Source organism: Sturnus vulgaris, chromosome 26 (genome assembly GCF_052056855.1).
Source record: "Sturnus vulgaris isolate bStuVul1 chromosome 26, bStuVul1.hap1, whole genome shotgun sequence".
Lineage (NCBI taxonomy): Eukaryota > Metazoa > Chordata > Aves > Passeriformes > Sturnidae > Sturnus > Sturnus vulgaris.
In genome coordinates, this window is record NC_142268.1 from 2,201,379 (window position 1) to 2,223,516 (window position 22,138).

Sequence of the window (22,138 nt, forward strand, 5' to 3'; positions counted from 1 at the left end):
GTGTGTGGGGGGGGGAAGCCTCGCCCGGCCCCCCCGGAGCTGCGCAGGCGATGCCCGCTCGCCCCGGGTCCCCCCCGCTCGCCGCCGCCGGGACTCCGAGCCGGGGCTGAGCCGCCGGGACGCGGCGGACGAGGGGCGGCATGGCCGGGGGGGGCCGCGGGGGCGGCTCGGACCCCCGCGGGGGACCCCAGGGTGCTGGGTAAGCTCCTGATTTCTGCTTTAACCCTCGCGGACCCCCCCGCCCCGCACCCCCGGAGCTCCTGCGGGGAAACTGAGGCACGCGGTGCCCCCCCACCCCGCGGGGTTTGGGCATCACCCACCCGGTTCCTCCCGAGCCTCGGAGGGGTCCGGACGGTCCCAAAACCTCCCCGGAGCGGCGGCAGCGCCACCCCCCGTGTCCTGCAGGGGGGACGCAGAGGCGGGGGCTGTTGGTGGCCACCCGCGACCCTGCGGAGCTGCGCGGCGGGACGGAACGGGCTGGGCCGGGGGATTCCCCGACACAGGGAGGGGACCCCGGCACCCCGCGCACCCCCCCAGCACCTCCCACACCCCTGAGCTCAGCGCTTTGGGGCGCTGCAGGATCGGGCGCTGTGGGGTGGGGGGGGGGGGGGCCCCCGCTGCCCCCCACCCTGCTCGCCCCATGGCGGGGCCGGATCCGGATCGGGGAGCGACGCGGAGCCCCGGCGAGCAGGTCTGGTCCTGCCCCGGCAGGCAGCGATCCCGGCCCGGCGCCCGCCGCGGGGCCCTGGGGGCGGCGGGGCCGTCGCCCGTCCCGGGGCTCCGTGGGCACGTGGGGGGGACACGGCGTCACCCACCCGGTCTCACCGACCCGGTGTCACCCACCCAGCGTCACCTACTGGGTGTCCCCCCACCCGCCCGCCCCCCCCGGTGGCGCCAGACCCCACATCCCCTCCCTGGGGGGGGGGGGGTCTGGGATTGCCCCCACCTCACCCCGTCCCCCTCGCCGGGGTCCCCGAGGGGGCTGGGCGCTGTCCCCACCTCGGCGGCCATGCTGAGCTGGGGGACACCCCGGTGTCACCCCCCTGTCCCTGGGGACGGTGGGCTCAGGGCTCTCTGCTCCGCAGGTCCTGGCAGCTGTGGCGGCTGCTGCTGCTGGCCTGGCTCAGCCTGGTGGGCACGGCACAGGTGAGGGGGCTGGGGGACAGGTGAAGGGTCTGGGGGACAGGTGAGGGGTCTGGGGGGCAGGTGAGGGGGTTGGGGCACAGGTGAGGGGGCTGGGGCACAGGTGAGGGGGTTGGGGCACACGGTGACACCCCGAGGCTCCTTCACTCCACCCCGAGCGCTGACCATCACCTTCCTCATGCAGGACCCAGCCCTGGGGACACCAGCCAGGGTCCCGGAGCCCCCATCCCCTGCTCGGCCCCGGGGGACCTGGGGGTCCTGGGGACCCTGGAGCTCCTGCTCCAGCTCGTGTGGGGACGGCGTCGCCCTGCGCAGCCGGAGGTGCCTGCGGTGAGTGGGGGACGGGGCAGCACAGACCCACCCTGGGCTGTCCCAAACCCTGCGTGGCACCCAAATCCCACGGCACAGCCCCTGTCACCACCTGGCATCCCCCTGGGCCCTCAGCACCACCCAGACCTGGGGTGCAGCTCCAAGGGGATGAGGGACACTGTGGGACATCTGGGTCCCCTTTCCTCTTCTGCTGCCCTGTGGGGACGTGTCGCTCCCAGCGCTGTGGTGGCATCGTGGCGCTGGAGCCGGGGGGTCCCTGTGGGGACACGTGCTGTCACTGTCACTGTCACCGCAGGACCAGCGAGGAGCAGCCGTGCGCGGGGGACCCGCGGCAGTACCGGCTCTGCCAGCTTCAGGTGAGCGCCACGGCACCCACGTGGCTGTCCCCAGGTGCCCATGGTGGCCCCCTCGGCTCCATCCCGGTGCTCCCACAGGGCTGCCCCAGCGGCTCCGTGCCCTTCCGGGCCATGCAGTGCTCGCTCTACGACAACCGGCCCGTCCTGGGCACCTCCGCCCGCTACCGCTGGGTGCCCTTCCACGGAGGTGAGTCCCGGCGTGGCGATGGCATCACTGGGGGCTCACGGCTGTCCCTGGCATCACCCCAATCCCTTCCCACCCTGCTCCGGCAGCCCCAAACCTCTGTGACCTCAACTGCCTGGCGGAGGGACACAACTTCTACTACAGCTTCGGCCGGGTGCTGGACGGGACCCGCTGCGGCCCCGGCTCCCCGGACCTGTGCGTCGGCGGGCGCTGCCTGGTGGGTGCACACGGGGCCGGGATCCCCCCCCAGAACCCCCGGGACCCCCAGTCCTGAGCCCCCCACGCTGAGGGGGTGTCTGGGCTCCCCGCAGAGCGTGGGCTGTGACGGGATCCTGGGCTCGGGCTCACGCCCCGACGCCTGCGGCCACTGCGGCAGCGGCCACGGCTCGTGCGTGCTGGTGCACCGGCTGTTCCAGGGCTCGGACCCCTCCTCCGGTGAATGAACCATTGCCCCGGCCCCCTCCATGGGTGAATGCTTTGGCTCTTGGCTCCCCTGTCCTCCTGTCCCCGTGTCCCCAAGGCGTCACCTGGCTCCCTCGTTGTCCCATCCCGTTGTCGCTGGTCCCTCCCTGTGGCCAACACGCAGGGACAGGGACTCGGAGCGGCCCCTTCTCTTGGGGGGATTGAATTCATTGCAGAGGGGTCACTCCTGGGGCAGGGGGGGTCTGTTTTGTCCCCAGAGGTGTCCAGGGGCACTCAGGGTCCCTGTGTCCACATGTCCCTGCTGTCCCAGCACGTGGGGCCCAGCTGGGTTAATGTCCCCGGGCCGGGTCCCCTCTGTGCCCCGTCCCCTCCCTCTTTGTCCCCCCGTGGTGTCCCCTGGGCCCCGCCCAGGCTCTGCCCTGACTCTGCCCCCCTCCCACAGGATATTTGGGATATGTGAATGTCACCAAGATCCCAGCCGGGGCCACCCACATCAAGGTGACGGACAAGAGCCGCAACTACCTGGGTAGGACGTGAACTGTCTCCGTCCCAGTCAGTCCCAGTCCGTGCCAGTTGGGCCAGGCTGGTGCCAGCTGTGTGTGCGGGCAGGGCAGGGCAGGGCAGGGCAGGGCAGGGTGGCCGTGTCACGTCGTGCTGTCCCGTGTTTGTCCCATGTCGTGCCGTGCCGCTCCCTCCCTCGGATGCTGTTTTGAGCATCTCGGGGTCAGTGAACTCGCAAGCGCTCGGGGCAATTTTCCAGAGGCCGCGGCCGCGTTTTGGGAAGGGCTGAGCTGGATCGGGGCCAGACCGGCCCCTGCAGCACCAGGACAGGGACCTCCATCCCCATCCCCCGTCCCCTTTCCCATGCAGCTGGAGCCCCTTCCCCCATCCCGGCCGGGATTTGGGGGCTCGGGGCTGGGTTTGCACACCAGGGCTTGGCTGCAGCTCGGGCCCGAAGCCAAGATCCTACAGGAACGCAGATTCCCGGAGCCCCGAGCGCGGCTCCCCGGCCCACGCTGCCCTCCCGCGCCGGGAGAGGCCTCCGGTGGGGACCGGCCCGGGGGTCCCGGGGGCCGTGCGGGGCTGGGTTTGCCGGAGCCGCTCCCTCCCGCAGCGCTGATGGCGAGTGACGGGCGCTACGTCCTCAATGGGGACTGGGCCATCGCCTGGCCGGGGCCCTACGAGGCCGCGGGCACCCTCCTGACCTACAGCCGGGCCCCCGACGGCACCGAGAGCCTGGAGGCGCCCGGACCCACCCACGAGGACCTGCACGTGATGGTGAGGGCAGGGGGACATCGAGGTGGGGACAGCCACCCCCCGGCTCCCACCGCTCCTCCCAGCCCCGCCCGTGTCCCCCCCCACAGGTGCTGCTGCAGGAGCCCAACCCCGGCATCGAGTACCAGTTCTGGCTGCCCCGAGGGCACCCCCAGCTCGGCCGCGGTGACACGAGCCCCCTGCGACAGCCCCAGCCCCGGGGGGCCGGCAGCCCCCCGCCCCCGGAGCCCCCGGAGCCCCCGAAGACCCCGCTCACCCCGGCCCCCGCAGCGCCCCCAAAGCTCGAGGGTTTTGCCACGGAGCCACCGCCAAGGAGCCTCCCTGGCCGGAGCCAGGACGGGGCTGCCGCAGGTACCTCCTCGGGGGTCCCCACAGGTATCTCCTCGGGGATCCCAACCAGCACCTCCTCGCGGGTCCCCACCGGTGCCTTCTCGGGGGTCCCCACAGCCCCCACTTCCCTGCTGGGAGCATCCTGGGCTGCCCAGGGGGAGCAATAAGATGGGGACCCTAAACAGGACCCCAAAACCCCTCGCCAGGGCTCTCAGGAGCCTCTCAGACCTCTCTGGGGTCTGGACCCGCAAGGTCCCCTCCAGAAGTTTCATGAGGGGGGGGTTTGGGGGTCAGGAGTCCCCTCTGCCCCCTAAATTGCTGCAGCTTTATCCCCGCAGGGCGATGCGGGAGGTGCCGCCCGCCCAAGGGGCGCTCCCAGCGCATCCGGCACTTCTGCCAGAGCGACTTCGGTGAGCGCCGGGGCTCGGGGGGCTCGGGGGATTCGGGGGGATGTGGGGGGTGGGACAGGGCTGAGGACACTGCCAGGGGCAATCCAGGAGTAGGAAAGAGCTCAGGGTGATAGCGGGGCTGTGCTGGGAACGGGAATGGGCTCAGGGTGATGCCAGGGGCAATGCCGAGGATGGAGAGGGGCTCGCAGTGATGCCAGGGATGGTGAGGGGAATGGGAGGGGGCTTGGGGTGATGCCAGGGGCGATGCCAGGGGGATGGGAAGGGGCTCAGAGTGCTGCTGGGACAGGAAGGGGCTCCAGGGCACTGCCAGGACAATGTCAAGGACAGAAATGGCATCAGGGTGACGCCAGGACAATGCCAAGAGTGGGAATGGGCTCAGGGTGATGCCAGGGGCGATGTCAGGGGTGTGAAAGGGCTCAGAGTGATTGTCAGTGACAGGAAGGGACTCGGGGTGATGCCAGGACAATGCCAGGAGTGGGAATGGGCTCAGGGTGATGCCAGGAGTGATGTCAGTGATGGGAATGAGCTTGGCCTGATATTGGTAATGGGAAGGGTCTCAAGGCAATGCCAAGACAATGCCAGCGGTGGAAATGTGCTCAGAGTGATGCCAGGACAGTTCCTGAGGTGGGATTGTGCTCAGAGTGATGCCAGGAGTGATATCAGGAATGGAAACGTGCTCAGAGTGATGCTGGGACAGGAAGGAGCTCGGGCTGGTGACTCGAAGGGGCTCAGGGTGATGCTGGAGATGGGAAGAGACTTGCGGTGATGCCAGAGGCGATGCCAAGGACAGGAAGGGGCTCAGGGTACCCCATCCTCACCCCCGCAGTGTTCCACGGGCGGATCCTGGCTCGGAGCGTGGTGGGGCAGGAGACGCGCTACGAGGTGGAGGTGACAGCGCGGTACCGACAGCGCTTCCCGCTGGTGTCCCGGGAGTACCTGTGGGTGCCCAACACCTGCGGGTGCCCCGCGCTGCGCGAGGGCGGCGAGTACGTGCTGATGGCGAGGCGCCACGTGAACCACGAGCACACCTTGAACCGCATCCTGCTGCAGGACGGCGGCTACGCCCGGCCCTGGACGCCCCGAGAGGCTCGGCTGGTGCGGGAGGCGGCCCGGCACTGCCCCCAGCCCCGGCCACCCTGAGCCTCGCCCCGCTGGCACCGACCCCAGGATGGGACCCTGAGGGTGAACCGGGTGCTCCTGCTGGGCACCGAACCCTTCCCATGCCCCCTCCCCGCCATGGACCCCCATCCGTCTCGCCGTCCTTGGGGTCCGCGTGGCAGCGGGGGGTGGAGGGGGGGTGGTAATTTATTATTTTTGCAGAAAATAAATTGTTTATCCCCTCGCTGGCCGCGTGTCCCTTGCTGGATAGCGATGGGCCAGGGGTTCCTCCCCACTTCAAGGGGTCTCCTCCGTGTCCCCATGGGTAGGGGGTCTCCTCCGTGTCCCACCACTTCAGGGGATCCCCTCTGTGTCCCCATAGGCAAGGGGTCTCTTCTGTGTCCCCTCGCTTCAGGGGGTCTCCTCCTTGTTCCCATGAGTTGGGGGTCTCTTTCTGTGTCCCCCCATTTCAGGGGGTCTCCTCCGTGTCCCCCCATTTCAGGAGGTCCCCTCCGTGTCCCCATGGGCCGGGGGTCCCCTCCGTGTCCCCGCGCCGAGCCCCAGGAGCAGCTCCCACCCTGCCGCGTGTCCCTGTCCCCGTGGCCGCGTGCCAGGCTCTGCCTGCCGGGGTCGGGGACCTCTCGCTTATCTCCCTTCCGGCGGAGCCGAGCGTGTCCCCCCCCCGTGCCAGAGCCCCCCCAGCCCGTAACCCAACCCTAGGGCTGGTGGCGGGGCCCCTGTGGGGACAGGATGTGACCGGGGGCGCTGGGGCACCCCCGGGGGGCTTCAGCCGCTCCCTTGGGGTGGTTTTGGAGCTGGTGCCGGGGGAAACTGAGACCTTCCAGCTCGTGTGGCTGGGGACTGTCCCCAAACTGGGGTCTCGACGGTCCTGGGGTGTCCCGAGTGGCAGCTGCCAGCCCGGGAGGGTTTTTGTCACATCGGGTGACATCAGAGATGAGCCCTGGGACCAGCTGGGGCTCCCCCAGTTCTGAGCTCCCCAGCTGCTCCCAGTAAAGCCTGAGTGGTTCCAGGTGCTCCGGGGTGATTTGGGCTGGAGAGGCGCCTCCACCCTATAAAAATGCTCCCTCCCACCACCCCACGGTTCATTTGGGGCTGCTGTGGGGTTTTGTCCCGGGCAGGCTCCCGGCCATGGCGGGTTTGGGGGCCACCCCACGCACGAAGAAACCCTCCAGGGACGACCAGGGCCTCTCGACCCCGAGTGCTGCGGCTCGTGGTTGTGCCAAGAGCCGGCAGAGCGAGGGGCAGAGCGTCCCGCGGGGGTGGGCGAGGGTCCCCAGCTCCCCCACCACGCCCGGGAAGGGGCGGCTGGTCCGGCGGGGACCCGAGGATTGTCCCGGCCCTGGGGAAAGCGGTGAGCGAGTCCCTGCCCGGGGACATCCCTGAGTGGGGCAGGGGGGCTGCCCTGGCCGTGCTGACAGGACCCTTCCCCCCTGCCCCACAGACCGTGCGAGCCCCCCAGCACGGCCCTGCCCCGAGGGCTCCTATTTCTCGGGGCTTTCCAAGGTTGAGCATCTGTCCCCTGCTGTGCCCGTGGCTCCCAGCCTGTGAGTATGAGGGGGTCCCCATAGCCCCCCAGTATGTATGGGGAGGGTCCAACAGCCCCCCCAGCACTGCTGACCCTCTGCCCTCCCCCTGCAGGCCGAGCCCTGGGGCGCTGACCCCAGGGAGGGACGGTCCCCGGAAGATCCGGAGCAAGCTGCAGCACACCCTGGTCCTGGAGCTGGTGAGCCGGGGGGGGGACTGGGGGGGCTCTGCGGTGCCAGGGGCTGGGGGCTGACCCTGTTCGCTGTCCCCAGGATGGGACCCTGCTCTACTCCTCCCTCCTCGCCCGTGGGCAGCAGGATGCCACGGCCACCTTCACCATGGGCTTCCAGGCGAGCTCCTACAAGGTGGGTGCACTTTGGGGGTGGGACAGTGGGTGTTGAGTTGGGAGGGCTGGGGAGCTGTGATTTGGGGCCATGGATGATGTGGCTCTTCACTGCCACCCCATGTGGCCAATGTCCCTTGCAGCTGAAAGGAAAGGGGCTCTGAAATCCCCGTGGTGAGGGATCCTGCTGAGGGCACTGACCCCACCTCGGGGCTCCCCTTGGTGTGGGATGGGGGTGCTGGTGGCTTTCCAAGGTCCTGTTCCCTCCCAGGTCCACGTGAAGCTGCGTCCACACGTGCAGGAGTTCTTGGAGAGCCTTTCCAAGATCTACGAGGTACCAGAGCCCCGGGGGGGGGGGGGGTCTGTGGGGTGACCCCTGGGGGGACTCGAGCAGGGACCTTCACCCTCTCTCTGCCAGATCTTCATCTACACCACTGCCAAGAAGGACTATGCCAAAAAGCTCCTGGAGGTGCTGGACCCCAAGAAGAAGCTGATCAGGTGATGGTGCTGGCAGTGCCCTGCTGGGGACCCCCTGTGTGACAGGGCAGTGTCCCCACAGCTCTGTGTCCCCCCCCAGGCACTGCCTCTCCCAGTCGGATTGTGTCTGCTCCCAGGGCTGCTACTGGAAGGACCTGACCCGCCTGGGCAGGGACCTGGCCAAGACGGTGGCCCTGGACCACACCACGCAGGGCTTCCCTGCCCAGGTACGGCAGCGCTGCTCCCAAGGGGGGATTTGGGTGTCCCGGTCCCTGGGAGCACCGTGGGTGTGCGGGATCCAACCTTCTCCCTGTTCCCCCCCCCCAGGCTGCCAACTGGATCTCGGTGCCACCGTGGTCTGGGGACCCTGAGGATGAGGAGCTGCTGCGCCTCATCCCAGCGCTGGGGCAGCTGGGCCAGGCGGTAGGACACGGGTATGGGGACAGGAAAGGGACAGGAGGGGACAGGAGCGTCCCCTACCCCCTCTCTCCTCTCTGTGCAGGAGGACGTGCGCCCCGAGATCCAGAGGCAATTCCAGCCCTGCCAGCCGCCCACTGAGGGTTAGGCCAGCCTGGAGGAGCAGGAAGGGGAAAACTTCTGGGAGAAGCCGTGCTGGGCAGCATCCAGCACCTCATCCTATGGATCTGGGCTGGGGGGGTTGGCCCAGGACTCTCCCTTGGTGTTTTTAGGGATCCCAACTCATCCCTGGGGGTGCCCCGAAGGAGAGCCCCTGCTCTGGACACACAGCTCCATCCCTGCTCTGTAAGGTCCAGCCAAGGTTTTCAGCAAGGGTCATTAAAAGCTTGGAGAAAAGTCTGGCTCTGCTTTAATTCCCAAACCTCTTCAGCTCAGCAAACACACGGTGCTGGGGATGGCACGGCCGAGCAAGAGTGGGGGGGACACAAAACACCTCCCCGGTGCCCTGGGGCACTCCAGGGTCCTGGCCCGGGGCTGGTGGCCCCGGGAGGGCCCCAGCTGGCAGCTCTCCCTGTGCCATGTGCTGGGGCACAGCTGCCACTGTGCCTCTGCCAGTCCCCGTGGGACACAGGGGCCGGGGCTGCAGCCACCCTGGGACCTCTCCTTTTAATGTCTAAAGCTGCTGGTGCACAGGAATTGGGGATTTTGGAGGGGGTCTGGGCTGGCCTCTGCTGGAAGCCAAATGGGCTCGTGGCCGAGCTCCTGCCGTGGCCACACGGGTGCAGCTGTTTGGGGACACGTCACATCTCATCCTTCTGCGCCTGGGAAACAGTGCAGGGGTCCTGGCCCCCCTCTGGGAGTGTCCTTGTCCCCAAGGCTGTGGGAGGAGCCACCACCACTGTCCCCTCGCACAGCTGGACACGGGGTGGGACCATCCCAGGCGCTGCTGGGAAGGGGAGAGCGGCTGGAAAAGCAAAAATCGCTTTATTTCGGAAGCCAGGAATGATCCCGGCTCTGTCCCGGGCTGTCACTGCAGCCCAGGCTGGTGTCACTCTGCCCTCCTGGCCTGGGGACAGCACGGAGCTCCTTTGCCAGCACAAAGGACCCTGCGGTAGGTGGGGTACAGCACCCCTGCCAGCAGCAGGCTGCCGCAGGCCAGGACAGTGAGAACTATGAGGTCCCAGGGCAGCCTCAGGGGGCTGCGGGAGCTCTCTGAGGGGCGGTGGCAGGTGTGGGTGATGTCCTCGAAGGTGCGGCCCAAGGGACAGGACGTGCAGTTGTTGGCAGAGTCGCTCTGGCAGGTGTAGCAGGAGGGGTGGCAGCTGGCACAGACACGGGCAGTGTCCCTAGGGGTGGCACTCCGGGCACGGCCGTAGTAGTGTGGGGGGCAGTAGGACAGGCAGGAGCCGTGGTGGGTGTACAGGGAGCTGCCACAGTCTGTGGAGAGAGGCTGAGGTGAGACCCTGGGGAGCAGAGAGTTGTCACTGTCCCCCCCAAAGCCTCGCTCACCCTCACAGGCGCCCTGCTCGTCCCTCTTGAGGCACTCATCAGCGGTGGTGGCTGCAGAAGCCCTGGCTGGCATGTCCTCATCCGTGCCATGCAGGTGCAGGATGAAGCTGGTCAGCTGGCCTGGGGACAGGAGGGACAGGGGGCTTGGCAGGTGAGGGGGGGGAGGCATAGGGGGCTGCCAGGTGAGGGGCATGGGGCTGGAAGCTCTGGGGCTGTGTCCTGCTCCTGGCCCTGTGCTGTCCAGGGAGACCCTCAAAGCCAGCACAGGGTCCTGTGGAAAAGGAGAAGCCACCAAATGGCCCGTGCAAGTGGGGGAAGGAAGAATGACCAAGCACAGGGTGACCTCGGTAAAAATGGGGTTCACACCCACCTGTGTTGCTGTCATCACCTCTGTTCTCCAGCTGGAGCGTCCAGATCCCCTTGGGATTCTCATCCCAGAAGTGCGTGGACATGAAGGTCCAGTCCTGGTAGCCGTCCTGGCTGGTGTCGTAGGGGCTGGAGGAGGAGAGCAGAGCTGGGAGTGCCAGCCCAGGGGCCTGGAGGGGCAGGATGTGACCTGCAGGGTCACTCTGTGCTTGCTCTGAAGGGACATTTCCACTTGGCAGGGGTCCAGAGGAGTTTTGGGCCCAGTGAGCCCCATTTGGGGAGTCTCCTGGCCCTGGGGAGGCCATGCTCGCCCCCGTCCTTACCGCACTGTCACCAGCGTGGACGTGGTCCCCATGGGGCTGCTCAGAGCCACCACCAGGTCCCCCCTGCGGCTGTAGCTGAGGGACAGCTGGACCTGGACGTGCTCCAGAGAGCGGATCCTCCCTGAGCAGGAGGAGGCATCTGTGGAGATGGTGAGCCTGGAGCTGATGTCCCTGTGGGGGACAAGGTGCAGGTGAGGGCATTCCCTCCCCTGCCAGGGGCATCCTGCTCTCCCCTGTGGCCTCCAAGCACAGCAGACCCTGTGCAGCATTTTTTTGGATCCCTGTGCCTGTGGTGGCCACAGCTGCCACTGCCCTGCACAGTGTGTGCCATGCCTGGGGGGGACAGAGTGACCCTGTGAGGGGTCACAGATGTGGAGATGAGCCCACCCCAGTGTGGGGAGCTGGGCAGAACCCACCATCCTGTGGGTCACTGTCCCTTACCTGGGGACCTGAACGCTCTGGACTGAACACTTCTCCTGAGGCCGAGTTCCTGCCCACGTGGTGGCCACCTGCACCAGCAGCCCTGCATCCAGCAGCCCGTAGCCGTAGTAGTGGCTCACTGGGACACAGGTGCCACCCAAGAGAGGGACCCATGAGCCCCCCAGTGCCCCCAGGGCACGGGGGGCTGCTGGAAGGTGTTGGAGGGGCTGAGCCCTGCACTCACCCTTGCGCCCCACACCGTTCTCAGCCCAGTCCTCTGCCCGCAGGTGAGCGGGTTTGGAGGCTCTGATGATGAGGTGCTGCAGGTCACGCCAGCTCAGGGCTGGGCTGGAAGCAAGGAGGATGTGGGAAGGGAGGTCTGGGTTGGTTTTTAACGGGGAGATTTGGTTCTTCTGGGGTGGGTACAGCAAATGATCCCCCATGCCCTCCTTCAGTACCAAAATGGGAGCAGGGAGCTCCAGAGGACAACCCTCCTGCTCTCCCCTGGCCCTGGGGGGAGGCCACAACTCTGCACCCCCAACCTTCCTGCTGTCCCTCCCCTTTCTCATCCCTGGGTAGTGTCCCTCTGTCTCGGTGTCACCTACTTGGCCTCCAGTGCCAGGGCCACCATGCCGGCGGCCAGCGGGGCGGAGGCGGAGGTGCCGGTGTGTTTGTCTGTGCAGCGATGGCGCAGGTCCGTGGTCACCTGCGGGGACAGAGGGGTCTCAGCGCTGATTCCAAAAAATCTGCCTGGAGTTGGGTACCTTCAGCAAATTCTCCTTTTGGGTCTGTTTTTGAGCTCTACACGGACACCAAGCTCGGGAGGGCTGGGACCAGCCCCGCCCCTGCTGGGATCTGTGTCTGCCCCGGAGCTGCTGCTGTGGCAGAGCTGCTGTGACACTCACAGTGTGCGCCTTGCTGCTGTGACACTCACAGTGTGCACCTTGCTGCTGTGACACTCACAGTGTGCGCCTTGCTGCTGTGACACTCACAATCTGCACCTTGCAGCTGGTCCTGCTGCTGTAGGTGGTGGTGAGGATGGCGGGGCAGCTCTCGCTGTAGCGGGGCCGGTGCCCGTCCCCCAGCACGCTGCCCACCGACACCGTGTAGATGCTGTTGGTGTAGCCGTCGCAGTTGCAGTTGTCATAGTTGGTGCCACCGTTGCCCGAGGCCCAGATGAAGATGGAGCCGAGCCCACCCCGTCCCTGGTGAAGGGCAGAGGGGGGTGAGCAGGGTGTCCCTGTGTCCCTGTGCTCCCCGAGGCCAGGGCTGGGCTTACTTGGAGGACTCCTCTGTGGAAAGCAGCCTGAGCCAGGACTCCCGGCCCATCCACCGTCTTGCCATCGTCCTCGGGGCCCCAGCTGGCGCTGTAGATGTGGATGTACTGGGGCTCCAGGCTCAGGGCCTGAGCCTCCACTATGTCCGTGATGGAACCGTCCAGCATCCGCACGCCTGAGGGCGGGCACCGTGGTGGCACCGAGGGGACAGGAGCCACGCACGTGCCACACCGAGGGAAGGGCTTGGGGACACCTGGCCGGCCCCCCCACAGCTCCCAGCAGCTTTCACATGACCCTGCCCTAAGGAGATCAGGCCCCCGCGGGTCTGTGCCCATCAGCTGCTTCCCAAAGCTCCTCGTTAAGCCTTTTGTAATTAAGCCCAGGGAGTGCTCCCGGCTTTTAACTCCCTTTGCCACCTTCAGCTCCACAGCAGAGCCTGAGCGTTAAACCCCAGGGAGCAGAGCACCGAGCTTGGTGTGAGGTGACACTGCAGCACCCTGGACACCCCTAAAACCCAGAGCAGCCCCACCTGGGCTCCTGCATTCCCCACAGAGGGCTGGAGCTCATTTCCAACTTCACCCCCCACGGGAGCAACATCTCACCTCCGATTTTGGCGTTGTAGGCGACGCCTGCACCACAGATCCCATTGTTGGCCACAGCTGCCACTTCTCCTGCACAGCGTGTGCCATGCCTGGGGGGGGACACAGTGACCCTGTGAGGGGTGGGGGGCCTGGGACAGCCCTGGCCCCCCAGAGATGAACCCCCCCCAGTGTGGGGAGCTGGGCAGAACCCACCAGTTGTTTTCCTTGTCGCTGTATCGGGGCTGCGGATCGGGGTCGTTGCTGTTGAAGTCGTAACTTGCCAGCGGGTCCTGTTACAGAACGAGGCACGGGCGTGAGCCCAAGGGCTCGGGCAGGGCTGTGACAGCTCGGCACAGGCGCCTGGCACCCAGCCCGGTGCTGGCACCGCCTGCCAGCCCAGGGGGACAGCGGGGCCCCTTCGTGCCCAGCTGCACTGGGAGCTGGAGCTAAGGAGAGTCCTGAGAGGGAATGGAGCTGGGAAGAGGCTCAGGGTGGAGAAAATAAGTCAGGGGGATCTTCTGGCTCTGCACAACTCCCTGGAGGGAGGGGAGAGCTCCCAGGGGACAACAGGACAAGAGGGAACAGCCTCAAGCTGTGCCAGGTGGGACATCAGCAGGAATTTCCTCGTGGAAAGGGTGGTCTGGAATCAAAAGGGGCTGCCCAGGAAGGTTTGGAGTGGCCATCCCTGGAGGTGTCCCAGGAATCCCTGGAGGTGGCACTCGGTGCTCTGGGCTGGTGACAAGGTTGGGCTCGATGATCCTGAACCCTTTTTCCAACCTCGGTGACTCTGGGATTCTGCAGAAAGGGGTGGAAGCAGCACAGCTTTGCTGTTTCCCTGACAGAGCCCAGCGTGCCCAGTCACCTGAGGGTGACCCTCGCTGGCCACACAGCCAGGAGAGAGGAACCACAACCCACGGAAACAATGGTGTTATAAACACCCAGGATTGCCTTTCCTTCCCTGTGGAGCTTCCCTGTGGTTTACCAGCTTTACTGGCTTTGCAGCTTGCTGTAATTACACCTATTTTAGGGGCTCTGGTGCTTGTGTACAAGTTCTAACATTTCCTCAGTGTGAGATTTCACTGCAGGAGACTCCAAACCTTGGATCCAGCCCTGGAGAGGCTGAGCTCCCATCACACAGTCCCGGGGGTGGGATGAAGGCACTGACCCCACCCTCCCTGCAGGAGCTGGTCCCTGCACCCCCCATAGTTACGTAGTTGGCAGCCAGGTCGGGATGATCCTTCTCCAGCCCATCATCCAGGACAGTCAGCACCACCCCCAGCCCCGTGTAGCCTCTGCTCCAAGCCGTCAGGATGTTCAGGTCGGGATGGATGTCATTGTTCTGGAAAACAGATTAAATTTGATGAGCAGCCCGGAGTCACCTTGGAGGGCTCCTGCTGCCTCATCACTGCCGGCATTAGCTCGGTTTATGTCCCAGCAGGGCACTGGGAAGGGCATTGCCAGCGCTCAGGGAGGGATCCTGCCCCTCTGCTCAGCCCCGGGAGGAACTTCTGGGGTGCAGTGTCCAGCTCTGGGCTCCTCAGGACATGGAGTTCCTGGAGTGGAGGGTCACGAAGTTGGGGAAGGGGTTGGAACATCTCTGACAAAGAAAAGCTGAGGGAGCTGGGGCTGCTCAGCCTTGGGAGGGGCCCTGGGTGTCCCTGAGTGTCCCTGAGTGTCCCTGTGTCAGGGCAGGGCCCAGCAATGGCACCAGAGCAACAGGCAGGGACTGATCCCAGGAATTCCCCCTGCACAGGAGGAAGAATTTCTTCAGTGTGCAGTGCCCGAGAGCACTGAGAGCAGAGAGGCTGTGGAGTCTCCCCCCGGGGCTATCCCAGAACAATCCAGACACAATCCTGTGCCCTGTGCTCCGGGATGGTGCTGAGCAGGGAGGTGGCCCTGGATGCCACACTGTGGTCCCTTCCATCCCGTGATTTAGGGGAGGATCAGGAGGGGAAGCAGCTCGGTCTCACCATGTACCACTGCTTGGGGAACCAGGGATCCGTGGGCACCACGCCAGAGCCTCTCTTCGAGCGCCTCTTCAGCGTCTGCTGCTCAAACCACAGCACCTGGGCGGGGAGCAGCGCTGTGGGTGCCGGGCAGTGCCTGCCCACAGCTGTCCCCCGGCCCTCTGTGCCCTCCTCCCTACCTGGGGGTCCCTGGTGAGCCGCATGTGCCACCCCCAGTGCCTGCTCAGCGCTCTCTGCCTGGTGCCACGGTGGCTGAAGTGATAGAAGGGCTCTCCCTCCATCACCTGCGGGCACAAAAAGCTGCTGTGAGCTTTTCTAGATGACACCAGTGCCAGCCCCGTGTGGGCTGTGCAGGTCAGAATGGTGAATGCAGGGTGAGCTGTAGTGCAGGACCAGCATAAAGTGTCACTTTCAGACAGAATGGAGTCCTGGGGACGGCGTGTGTGCCCTTGGGGGTCCCTCGCTCAGCCCTGCATGCTCAGAGGCCGTTTGCTCTGAGGGTGGGGGGACACAGGATTCCCAGATTCCCAGGAAGTGTTTGGACAAGGCTTGGAGCAAGCTGGTCTAATGGAAGATGTTCCTGCCCATGCGACAGGCGAAGGCGACACAGGGCGGGCACGAGCAGGAAGATCGGGCCAGGGGCACACGGGATGGGCTGGGCCCAACTTCCCCACCCAGGCCGCACCTGACCCAGGTAGAGCAGCCCGTGCCGGCGAGCCAGGGCCGGAGCGTCCCGCAGCCCCGCCGCCACCCGCACGGCCCAGCTGCTCAGGTACACGTGGGGCTTGGCGGGGCCCGGAGGGGCGGTGGCGACCACCACGAGCAGCACGAACAGCACCGGGAACAGCGGCAGAACCGGGCCGGGCCTGGGCCGAACCGCCATGAGGCCGCGCCGCCGCTGCGCGCGTTGCCATGGCAACGGCGTCGGCCCCGCCCCTCGGCACGGCCTCGTCTGATTGGCCAGTCTGCATCCCCGCCCCGCGTTCTCATTGGTCCTTCCCCAGCGTTAACCCCGCCCCTCCTCCGTATTGGCCACGCCCCTGTATCTCGCCCCGCCCTCTTTTGCATTGGCCACGCCCCCAGCGGTCGCACTGCCCGGGGCGCGGGGTCGGTCCGGGGCGGCTCCGGGGCCGCCGCCGCTGCTTCATCACCCTCATCATCGCCACCGCCGCCATGGGCTCCATGCAGCAGCGCCTGGAGCGCTTCCTCTACAGCCCCGGGCCCATCGGCGACCTGCTGGGTCAGCTGGAAGCCCGTACCGGCGTCCAACGGCTCTACCTGGCCACAGGTGCGACCGGTACCGCGGGGCCTCCCCGGTTCTCCCGTTCTGTTCCCTTCTCCCCGGTACCCTGGGGCGCCTTGGCAGCTTCTCGCCGTGGCTCTGGGCTCAGCACGGGGGCACGGGGAGGGCAGGCAGGGCCGCCCTGGTTTGGGGGTGCGGAGAGGGGCCGTGCTGGGAGGGGACTGGGGGTGCTGGGGGTGACGTCGCTGTCACCGCACTGGCCTCGCCTTCCGCAGGCACGGAACCCCGAAATCCCGAGCCTCGCAGAGTCCGAGTGTCAGAGGTGTCAGAGGGACCCTCGAGACCCCTGGCACTGACGGAGGGGGGTCCCCGTTCTGGGTGAGCCCCCAGCCCGTGGTGGCTCAGATCGAGCGCTGGGGATGGGAGCTCGTTCCCCGTGTCCCACTGGTGGGACCGTGGGGATCCGGCCTCTAACCGGATCCTTGTTGTTCATTAATGAGGAACCAGCCGGATTCTCCCCAGGGATCCTCCTCCTGGCACGCCGTGCCCCCTCTCCTCTGACCCTCGGCCCTGTGCCCTCTCTGCCAACTCGAACTGGCCTTGCCCACGTGCTCCAGTTTGAGATTTCATATCAGACCTCCCGGGAGAGGCTCAGGCCTTCCCTGTTTGCTGTGTCCCTCCAGGCCTTTGGCCCCCAGGTGTGATTTCCTGGCCTTTCACCTGCAGCAGGGCTGGTGCCCCTGCTCTGAGGGGAGCAGTGTCCATGAAGGAGCTCGTGCTGCTGTGCAGGCTGTGTGTGGATGTGGTGCCCCTCAGGCACCAAGCAAAACAATCCCAGGGATTTGATCAGTGATGGACTTCTGGGGTAGAGTTAGAGTGGACGCACCAAAAAGTGATGGTCCCACATTCTGGATCCCCGTCCTGGAAAAGAGAAGCTGTTGCTGAATTAAAAATTCCCGATTTCTCCCTCCCATGGCTCTGGAGCAATCACTAATTTGAGTTTGAACCCATGGTCTGGGGTTTGGGAGCAACCCCTGGGCAGCACCAGCTCCAAAGGTTCCCTCAGCAAAGCCTTTCCCTGGGTTTTTGCTGTTACATAAATTTCTCTGGGGGTTAAAATCCTGCAAAATCCCTTCTAAGGCTCTTGGGGAGTGAAACCCAGCACTGCCTGGACCTGCCTGCCCTCCTCGGAGGGAGGTTTGGGATTGCTCCAAAGCCACGTTGCTCCTGCCCGTCTCCCAGGAAAGACCCGGAGCTGTGGGTGCCCCGGATCGGGGCCAGAGCTCAGTCCTGGAATGCTGCAGCGAGCAGAGCTGGGATAATCCGCCCTCCAAGCCCGAGCAAGGACTTTAATTCACCAGCACAGACAGGTTAATTCCCAGCTTTCTTGCTGCTGATGGAGGAGTTTGTTCTGGTGCTGGGGAGAAGCTGCTGGGCTGGACAGAATGCTCCATCCCGTGTATCCCTGAGGTTTTCCTGCCCTCTCAGCCCTGCTGTGAGCGAGGCTCTGCCGTGGTTTCCATCCCAAAATCTCCCTGTCCCACCTTCCCCACGCCCCCTCTGTCCCAGCTCCGCTGCTCCAGCCTCCTGCGAGTGTCCGAGCGCTGGGCGGGCTCCAGGCCACCAAAGCCTGCGGCTCACATTTAATTTAACGATCTAATTGAGTAGCAGGGAAGCGGGATTGGATTGCCGCTCCCAGGGGATCCAAACCCTTCCTTTGCCGGCGGCTGCTCGGGCAGCGCCTGCGGGAGGATCCGCGATCCCGGGCTCCTGATCCGGGAGCAGAGCTCGTCCTTGAGCGGGAGATCTGGGAATGCCGAGCGGCTCCGGGGGAGGCGAGCGGAGCCTTGACTTTGGACCATGGGTGTGTTGTCAGCGTCTCTGGTTCCTGCTGCCCTGGCCCCGCTCCAGGAGAGCGAAAGTGCTGCGAGATTGGGGTGCTAAAGTCCCAAACCTGCCAGGAGAGGGGACGAACGGTGACAGGAGCAGGTCACGGGTCCCTCGGGAGAGACTCCGCCACGTGCCTCGTTACATTGGCGTCCTGGAATTAATTGGGAGTGGTCATTAACCCGCTCTGGGATGAGAATCCCGCTCAGGAGACCGAGCGGGGTCTCCCCATGGTGACAGCAGGCACCAGACCGTCCTCTCCTCTGTGCCCCGCAGGTTCCGTGGCTTTCCTGGGGCTGTACCTCATGTTCGGCTATGGCGCTTCCCTGCTCTGCAACATCATCGGCTTCGTCTACCCCGCCTATGTCTCGTAAGTACCTGTCCCACACCTGGAGAGCCTTCCCTGCCCTCCTTTGAGGGTCTGCCTGCTCAGTGAAGAGGCAATTATGGCTGGGAAGCTCTTGAGACCTTCTTGGAAACGCTGGGACCGTGCCAGCCCGGAGCAGCCAGCGGGCAGGTTCCCCCCAGGGTTTGGAGGATTTGGGAAGGTGGAGCCCATCCCAGCACTGCAGCAGCCGTGTCCTTCCTTCCCCTGTCCCGCTGTAGCATCAAAGCCATCGAGAGCAACAGCAAGGAGGATGACACCATGTGGCTCACCTACTGGGTGGTCTACGGCGTCTTCAGCGTCGCCGAGTTCTTCTCCGACCTTTTCCTTTACTGGTTCCCTTTCTACTACGCCGGGAAGGTAAGGGCTGTGCCGGGCTCCTCCCGTCCCGGCGCTGAACAGGGAGGAGCTGAGTGTGGTGGGCTCTGACCAGGAGCAGGGCGGTGGTGGGGCTGCACCCAGCTCTGATCCTGCGGCTTCCCGTGAGCTCCAGCCTTGGGCAGTGCTGTTGGACTCAGCTGGGGAGCCCTGGAGCAGCTGAGCCCCTCCTGTCCCCGCAGTGCATGTTCCTGGTGTGGTGCATGGCCCCAGTGCCCTGGAACGGCTCCCAGGTCATCTACCACAGCATCATCCGGCCCTTCTTCCTCAAGCACCACAGCACCGTGGACAACATGATGGGTGACATCGGCACCAAGGCCCTGGATGCGGCCTCCACTGTCACCCGAGAAGGTAGCTCAGGTCTCCCATCCCTCCATCCTGCTCCGTGTCCCGGTTTTTATAGTGCAGGGGCGTGGGCAGCTCGGTTTAATTGGAAGTGATTATTTCTCCGTGCCCATGGGCTGTGCTGCTGCAGCCCCGGGACAGGAGCCCCGGGACGGGAGCCCCCGGGACAGGAGCCCCGGGACGGGCACGGTCTCCTCTCTCTAACCTCTCTCTCCTCTCTGCGCTGCACGGTCCAGTCCTGCGGACTCTGGCCAACAGCAGAGCCCGGCTGGCGGGCGAGGTGGCCCCGCAGCCCAGCCTGCCCGTATGTAACGAGCCGCGGCTCCCGCTGCCCCCCGGCCGCCCGGGGACGGGGCCGGGACGTGCCAGGCGCCCGCCGGGTCCCGTGCCCACCGTGGCACCGCCCGAACCTCTCTGCTCCCGCGAGCACCGGCGCGGCTCCCGCACACCCGGCCCTTTCTCCCGTGGCGTGGGTAGAGCAGGCGCTTCCCTCCCGCTTCTCTGTAGCCAGACCCCGTCCGTGTGTCCGTCCGTGTGTCCATCCCTGTCTCCATCCCTTGTTGCCCACGTGCCCCTCAGCGCTGCTGCCGACCTGGGGGTCCCCCCGGAGCCCCCCGGGGTGTGGGGAGGGCAGGGCTGGCTGTCACCCCCGTGCTCAGCGGGACAGGGAGGGAACGGGAGGGTGACCGGGCAGAGCCCCGGGACACCGGGCACTGCCCCAGGGACGGGCACTAACGCCACCCGTGTCCCCGCAGGCATCAAAACACCCCTGAACCTGGCGGAGTTACTGCAGAAGGCGAAGTAAGAGGAGCATCTCTGGTACCGGCACTACAACCCCGGTACCGGAACCAGTATCAGCACCAGCGGCCCCAGTACAGGCACCACGCTGCAGTACTGGTACCGGGAACCCTCGTTCTGGCACCGAAATCCCCCATACCGGCACTGCAGACGCCGGTACCGGCACCAGGCTCCCAGTACTGGTACCGGCATCCTCTGTTCTGGCACTGAAGTCCCCCATACAGACGCGGGTACCGGCACCGCGCTCTCGGTACCGGCACCATGGCGCTGTTCACGGTGCCGGCACAGTGCTCCCGGTACCGGCACCATAGCTCTGTTCACGGTACCGGCACCCTCCTCCCGGTACCGGCACCATGGCCCTGTTCACGGTACCGGGCAGCCCGGGCCGTACCCGTCCGGGATCCCCAGTTTCCCCAGTCCAAGTCGGTTGTTCCCCAATAAACGCCGGTGCCGCCAAGCGCCGCTCCCGTCCCGCGTGTTCCGTGACGCAGCGCGGCGCCTTTAAGAGCGGCGGGGGTGGGCGGAGCCTTTGGGAAGGGGCGGGGCTATAATGATGACGTGTAAGGGGCGTGGCGGAAGTGCGTCCGGACGGTGGCGGGGACGGCGGTATCGGTCTGTTGGTCTGTCTGCCGTACCGGGGGTCAGTCTGTCCGCTGGGGGGGATCAGGGGGCTCTGTCGGTGTGTCCGGGGGGCGGAGGGGGCCGGTTTATCTGTGCGGGGGTGGGGCTCTGTCTGTCTGTCTGTCCAGCGGCGGGGGTGGGAGCAAGGAGGGGTTTGTCCGTCTGTCTGTCCGTCCAAAGGGTGGGGAAGGTGAGGAGTCTGTCAGTCTGGAGGGAAGGGAGTCGGTCTGTCTGGGGGGGAGGGCAGCACAGGGGATCTGTGTGTTTGTTTGGGGGGGTGAGGCAGGTGTCTGTCTGTCTGTCCGGAGGGGAAGGTGGGGGAGTTCTGTTTGTCCATCCACGGGGACAGTGAGGGGGCTCTGCCTGCTGCGGGGTGTCCGTCTGTCTGTCCAAAGGGCAGCACAGGGGGTCTGTCCGTCCTGGGGGGATACAAAAGCGGGGGGTGTCTCTCTGTCTGTCTGTCTGTCCGGGGTGGGGGCAGGGCAGCGCTCTCACCCTCCCGCCTCCCCAGCCTCTGCCACATGAGCGTCCCCCGGGATGAGCTCCAAGGCCAAGCGGGTGCTGCCCACCCGCCCTGAGCCCCCCAGCGTGGAGCAGATCCTGGCCGACGTGCAGGGCGCGCTCCCCACCGACCCCGTCTTCGTCCTCCCCGCCGAGCCCCCCCAGGACCACGGCCCCGCTCCAGGTGAGCCCGCACTGGGGAAAAGGGGGAAGGGGGCTTGGGGACCCCCTCCCCCAGCCCCGCTGAGCCCCAGCTCTGCCCTCCAGGCTGCCCCGAGCCCGCGGCCGAGGAGCTGTACCGGCAGATCCGCTCCTACGTGGGCATGAACCAGCGGCTGCAGAAATCCCGGGAGCAGCTGCGGGAGCGGCGCCGGGAGCTGCGGAGGGTCGGGGAGGAGCTGGATCGAGGGATCGCGGAGATGAGGCAGAAAGCGTTCTGAGGGATCGCGGTGGGCGCCCTCGGGACACCCCACGCCGTGGTTTCACATTCCCCAAATCCCTTTGCGTCGGGAGGATCCGGGTTTGCCAGGACTGTGGCACCCCATCCTTTTCCCAGGGAACACTGGGATCCGCCGGGCCAGCGCGGGGTCACCTTCCTGGTGCTGGAACAAAGCCTTGCACCCCTCCTTCTGCCTCTGAGCCGGCTGCCATGTCCTCCGAGGGTCACACGGCCTCTGCTCCCTACGACTTTTCCCTCTGGTACTTCCCCGAGGATGACCACGTCGCCTCCCGCATCGCGGAGCGCCTGAGGGAGGAGGGGTTTCGGGGCTTCACCGAGCACCAGGACCAAGTGGCCGGGACATCTGTCATCCTGACGGCCGTGGAGGCCATCCAGGCCAGCCGGGTGGCCATCCTGCTCCTCTCGGCCAAGTCCGTGGGTGACCGGTGGTGCCAGCGCGTGTCCCAGTGGAACCTGTTCCACAACATCCACCAGCGCGGCCCCAAGGTGGTCCCCGTGTGCGTGGGGGTGACCAAAGCCGAGGTGCCCCCGTTCCTGCAGCACCTCATCCCGCTGGAATACCAGAATGAATTCTTCTTCCAGCGGCTCCTGGCCAGCCTGAGGTCCCGCCCAGGGCGCGGGGCCAGGCGGGTCCCGCCCAAGGGGACGAACTGAGGGACCACCAGAGGGGCTGGGCCGGGGGTCAGCACGGCCCCAGGGTGTGAAAAACTGCTAATAAAGGTGATGGGAATGGATCACTCTGCACT

The 22,138-nt window shown here is 66.1% G+C and overlaps 4 protein-coding genes across 5 annotated transcripts; 3 read left to right on the forward strand and 1 right to left on the reverse strand.

The window, feature by feature from the left end:
• Positions 1–140: 140 nt before the first annotated feature.
• ADAMTSL5 (ADAMTS like 5) lies at positions 141–5,696 on the forward strand. The gene is made up of 12 exons (XM_088179095.1): positions 141–199; positions 1,086–1,146; positions 1,328–1,473; positions 1,769–1,829; positions 1,908–2,016; positions 2,103–2,230; positions 2,325–2,448; positions 2,879–2,962; positions 3,551–3,714; positions 3,801–4,062; positions 4,380–4,451; positions 5,278–5,696. The coding sequence occupies exons 1-12, from the start codon at positions 141–143 to the stop codon at positions 5,589–5,591; spliced, it is 1,584 nt and encodes a 527-aa protein (XP_088035221.1). The 3' UTR covers positions 5,592–5,696.
• A 3,600-nt stretch (positions 5,697–9,296) lies between these two features.
• On the reverse strand, positions 9,297–15,079 carry PCSK4 (proprotein convertase subtilisin/kexin type 4). The gene is made up of 14 exons (XM_014882870.2): positions 14,954–15,079; positions 14,778–14,873; positions 14,018–14,146; positions 13,021–13,097; positions 12,829–12,917; positions 12,229–12,401; positions 11,942–12,154; positions 11,555–11,655; positions 11,194–11,297; positions 10,971–11,088; positions 10,530–10,700; positions 10,211–10,335; positions 9,841–9,960; positions 9,297–9,768 (listed from the first exon to the last, which is right to left on the reverse strand). The coding sequence occupies exons 1-14, from the start codon at positions 15,053–15,055 to the stop codon at positions 9,380–9,382; spliced, it is 2,007 nt and encodes a 668-aa protein (XP_014738356.2). The 5' UTR covers positions 15,056–15,079; the 3' UTR covers positions 9,297–9,379.
• A 753-nt stretch (positions 15,080–15,832) lies between these two features.
• Positions 15,833–20,267, forward strand: REEP6 (receptor accessory protein 6). Its single transcript, XM_014883069.2, has 5 exons — positions 15,833–16,062; positions 18,181–18,274; positions 18,511–18,649; positions 18,850–19,018; positions 19,768–20,267. Exons 1-5 carry the CDS (start codon positions 15,948–15,950, stop codon positions 19,815–19,817), a joined length of 567 nt encoding a protein of 188 aa, XP_014738555.1. The 5' UTR covers positions 15,833–15,947; the 3' UTR covers positions 19,818–20,267.
• Positions 20,268–20,370: 103 nt separating this feature from the next.
• On the forward strand, positions 20,371–22,126 carry C26H19orf25 (chromosome 26 C19orf25 homolog). 2 transcript variants are annotated; one of them, XM_088179337.1, is made up of 3 exons: positions 20,371–20,450; positions 20,943–21,116; positions 21,200–22,126. In XM_088179337.1, exons 2-3 carry the CDS (start codon positions 20,969–20,971, stop codon positions 21,370–21,372), a joined length of 321 nt encoding a protein of 106 aa, XP_088035463.1. In that variant the 5' UTR covers positions 20,371–20,450; positions 20,943–20,968; the 3' UTR covers positions 21,373–22,126. The 2 variants fall into 2 exon arrangements, with proteins under 2 accessions (XP_088035463.1, XP_088035465.1); XM_088179339.1 differs by having other exon boundaries at positions 20,393–20,489.
• Positions 22,127–22,138: the final 12 nt, after the last annotated feature.

Bases quoted from the DNA above. Each gene is read 5' to 3' on its own strand.
- PCSK4 (XM_014882870.2), bottom strand. From the start codon at position 15,055: ATGGAGGGAGAGCCCTTCTATCACTTCAGCCACCGTGGCACCAGGCAG. The intron at 14,147-14,777 runs GTGAGACCGAGC...TCTGTTTTCCAG, and splicing joins TCCCCAAGCAGTGGTACATG to AACAATGACATCCATCCCGA. The intron at 10,336-10,529 runs GTAAGGACGGGG...CTCCTCCTCCAG, and splicing joins TCCACGCTGGTGACAGTGCG to CCCCTACGACACCAGCCAGG.
- ADAMTSL5 (XM_088179095.1), top strand. From the start codon at position 141: ATGGCCGGGGGGGGCCGCGGGGGCGGCTCGGACCCCCGCGGGGGACCC. The intron at 200-1,085 runs GTAAGCTCCTGA...TCTGCTCCGCAG, and splicing joins GGGGGACCCCAGGGTGCTGG to GTCCTGGCAGCTGTGGCGGC. The intron at 2,449-2,878 runs GTGAATGAACCA...CCCCTCCCACAG, and splicing joins GGGCTCGGACCCCTCCTCCG to GATATTTGGGATATGTGAAT.
- C26H19orf25 (XM_088179337.1), top strand. From the start codon at position 20,969: ATGAGCTCCAAGGCCAAGCGGGTGCTGCCCACCCGCCCTGAGCCCCCC. The intron at 21,117-21,199 runs GTGAGCCCGCAC...TCTGCCCTCCAG, and splicing joins GGACCACGGCCCCGCTCCAG to GCTGCCCCGAGCCCGCGGCC.
- REEP6 (XM_014883069.2), top strand. From the start codon at position 15,948: ATGGGCTCCATGCAGCAGCGCCTGGAGCGCTTCCTCTACAGCCCCGGG. The intron at 18,275-18,510 runs GTAAGTACCTGT...GTCCCGCTGTAG, and splicing joins GTCTACCCCGCCTATGTCTC to CATCAAAGCCATCGAGAGCA. The intron at 18,650-18,849 runs GTAAGGGCTGTG...CTGTCCCCGCAG, and splicing joins CTTTCTACTACGCCGGGAAG to TGCATGTTCCTGGTGTGGTG.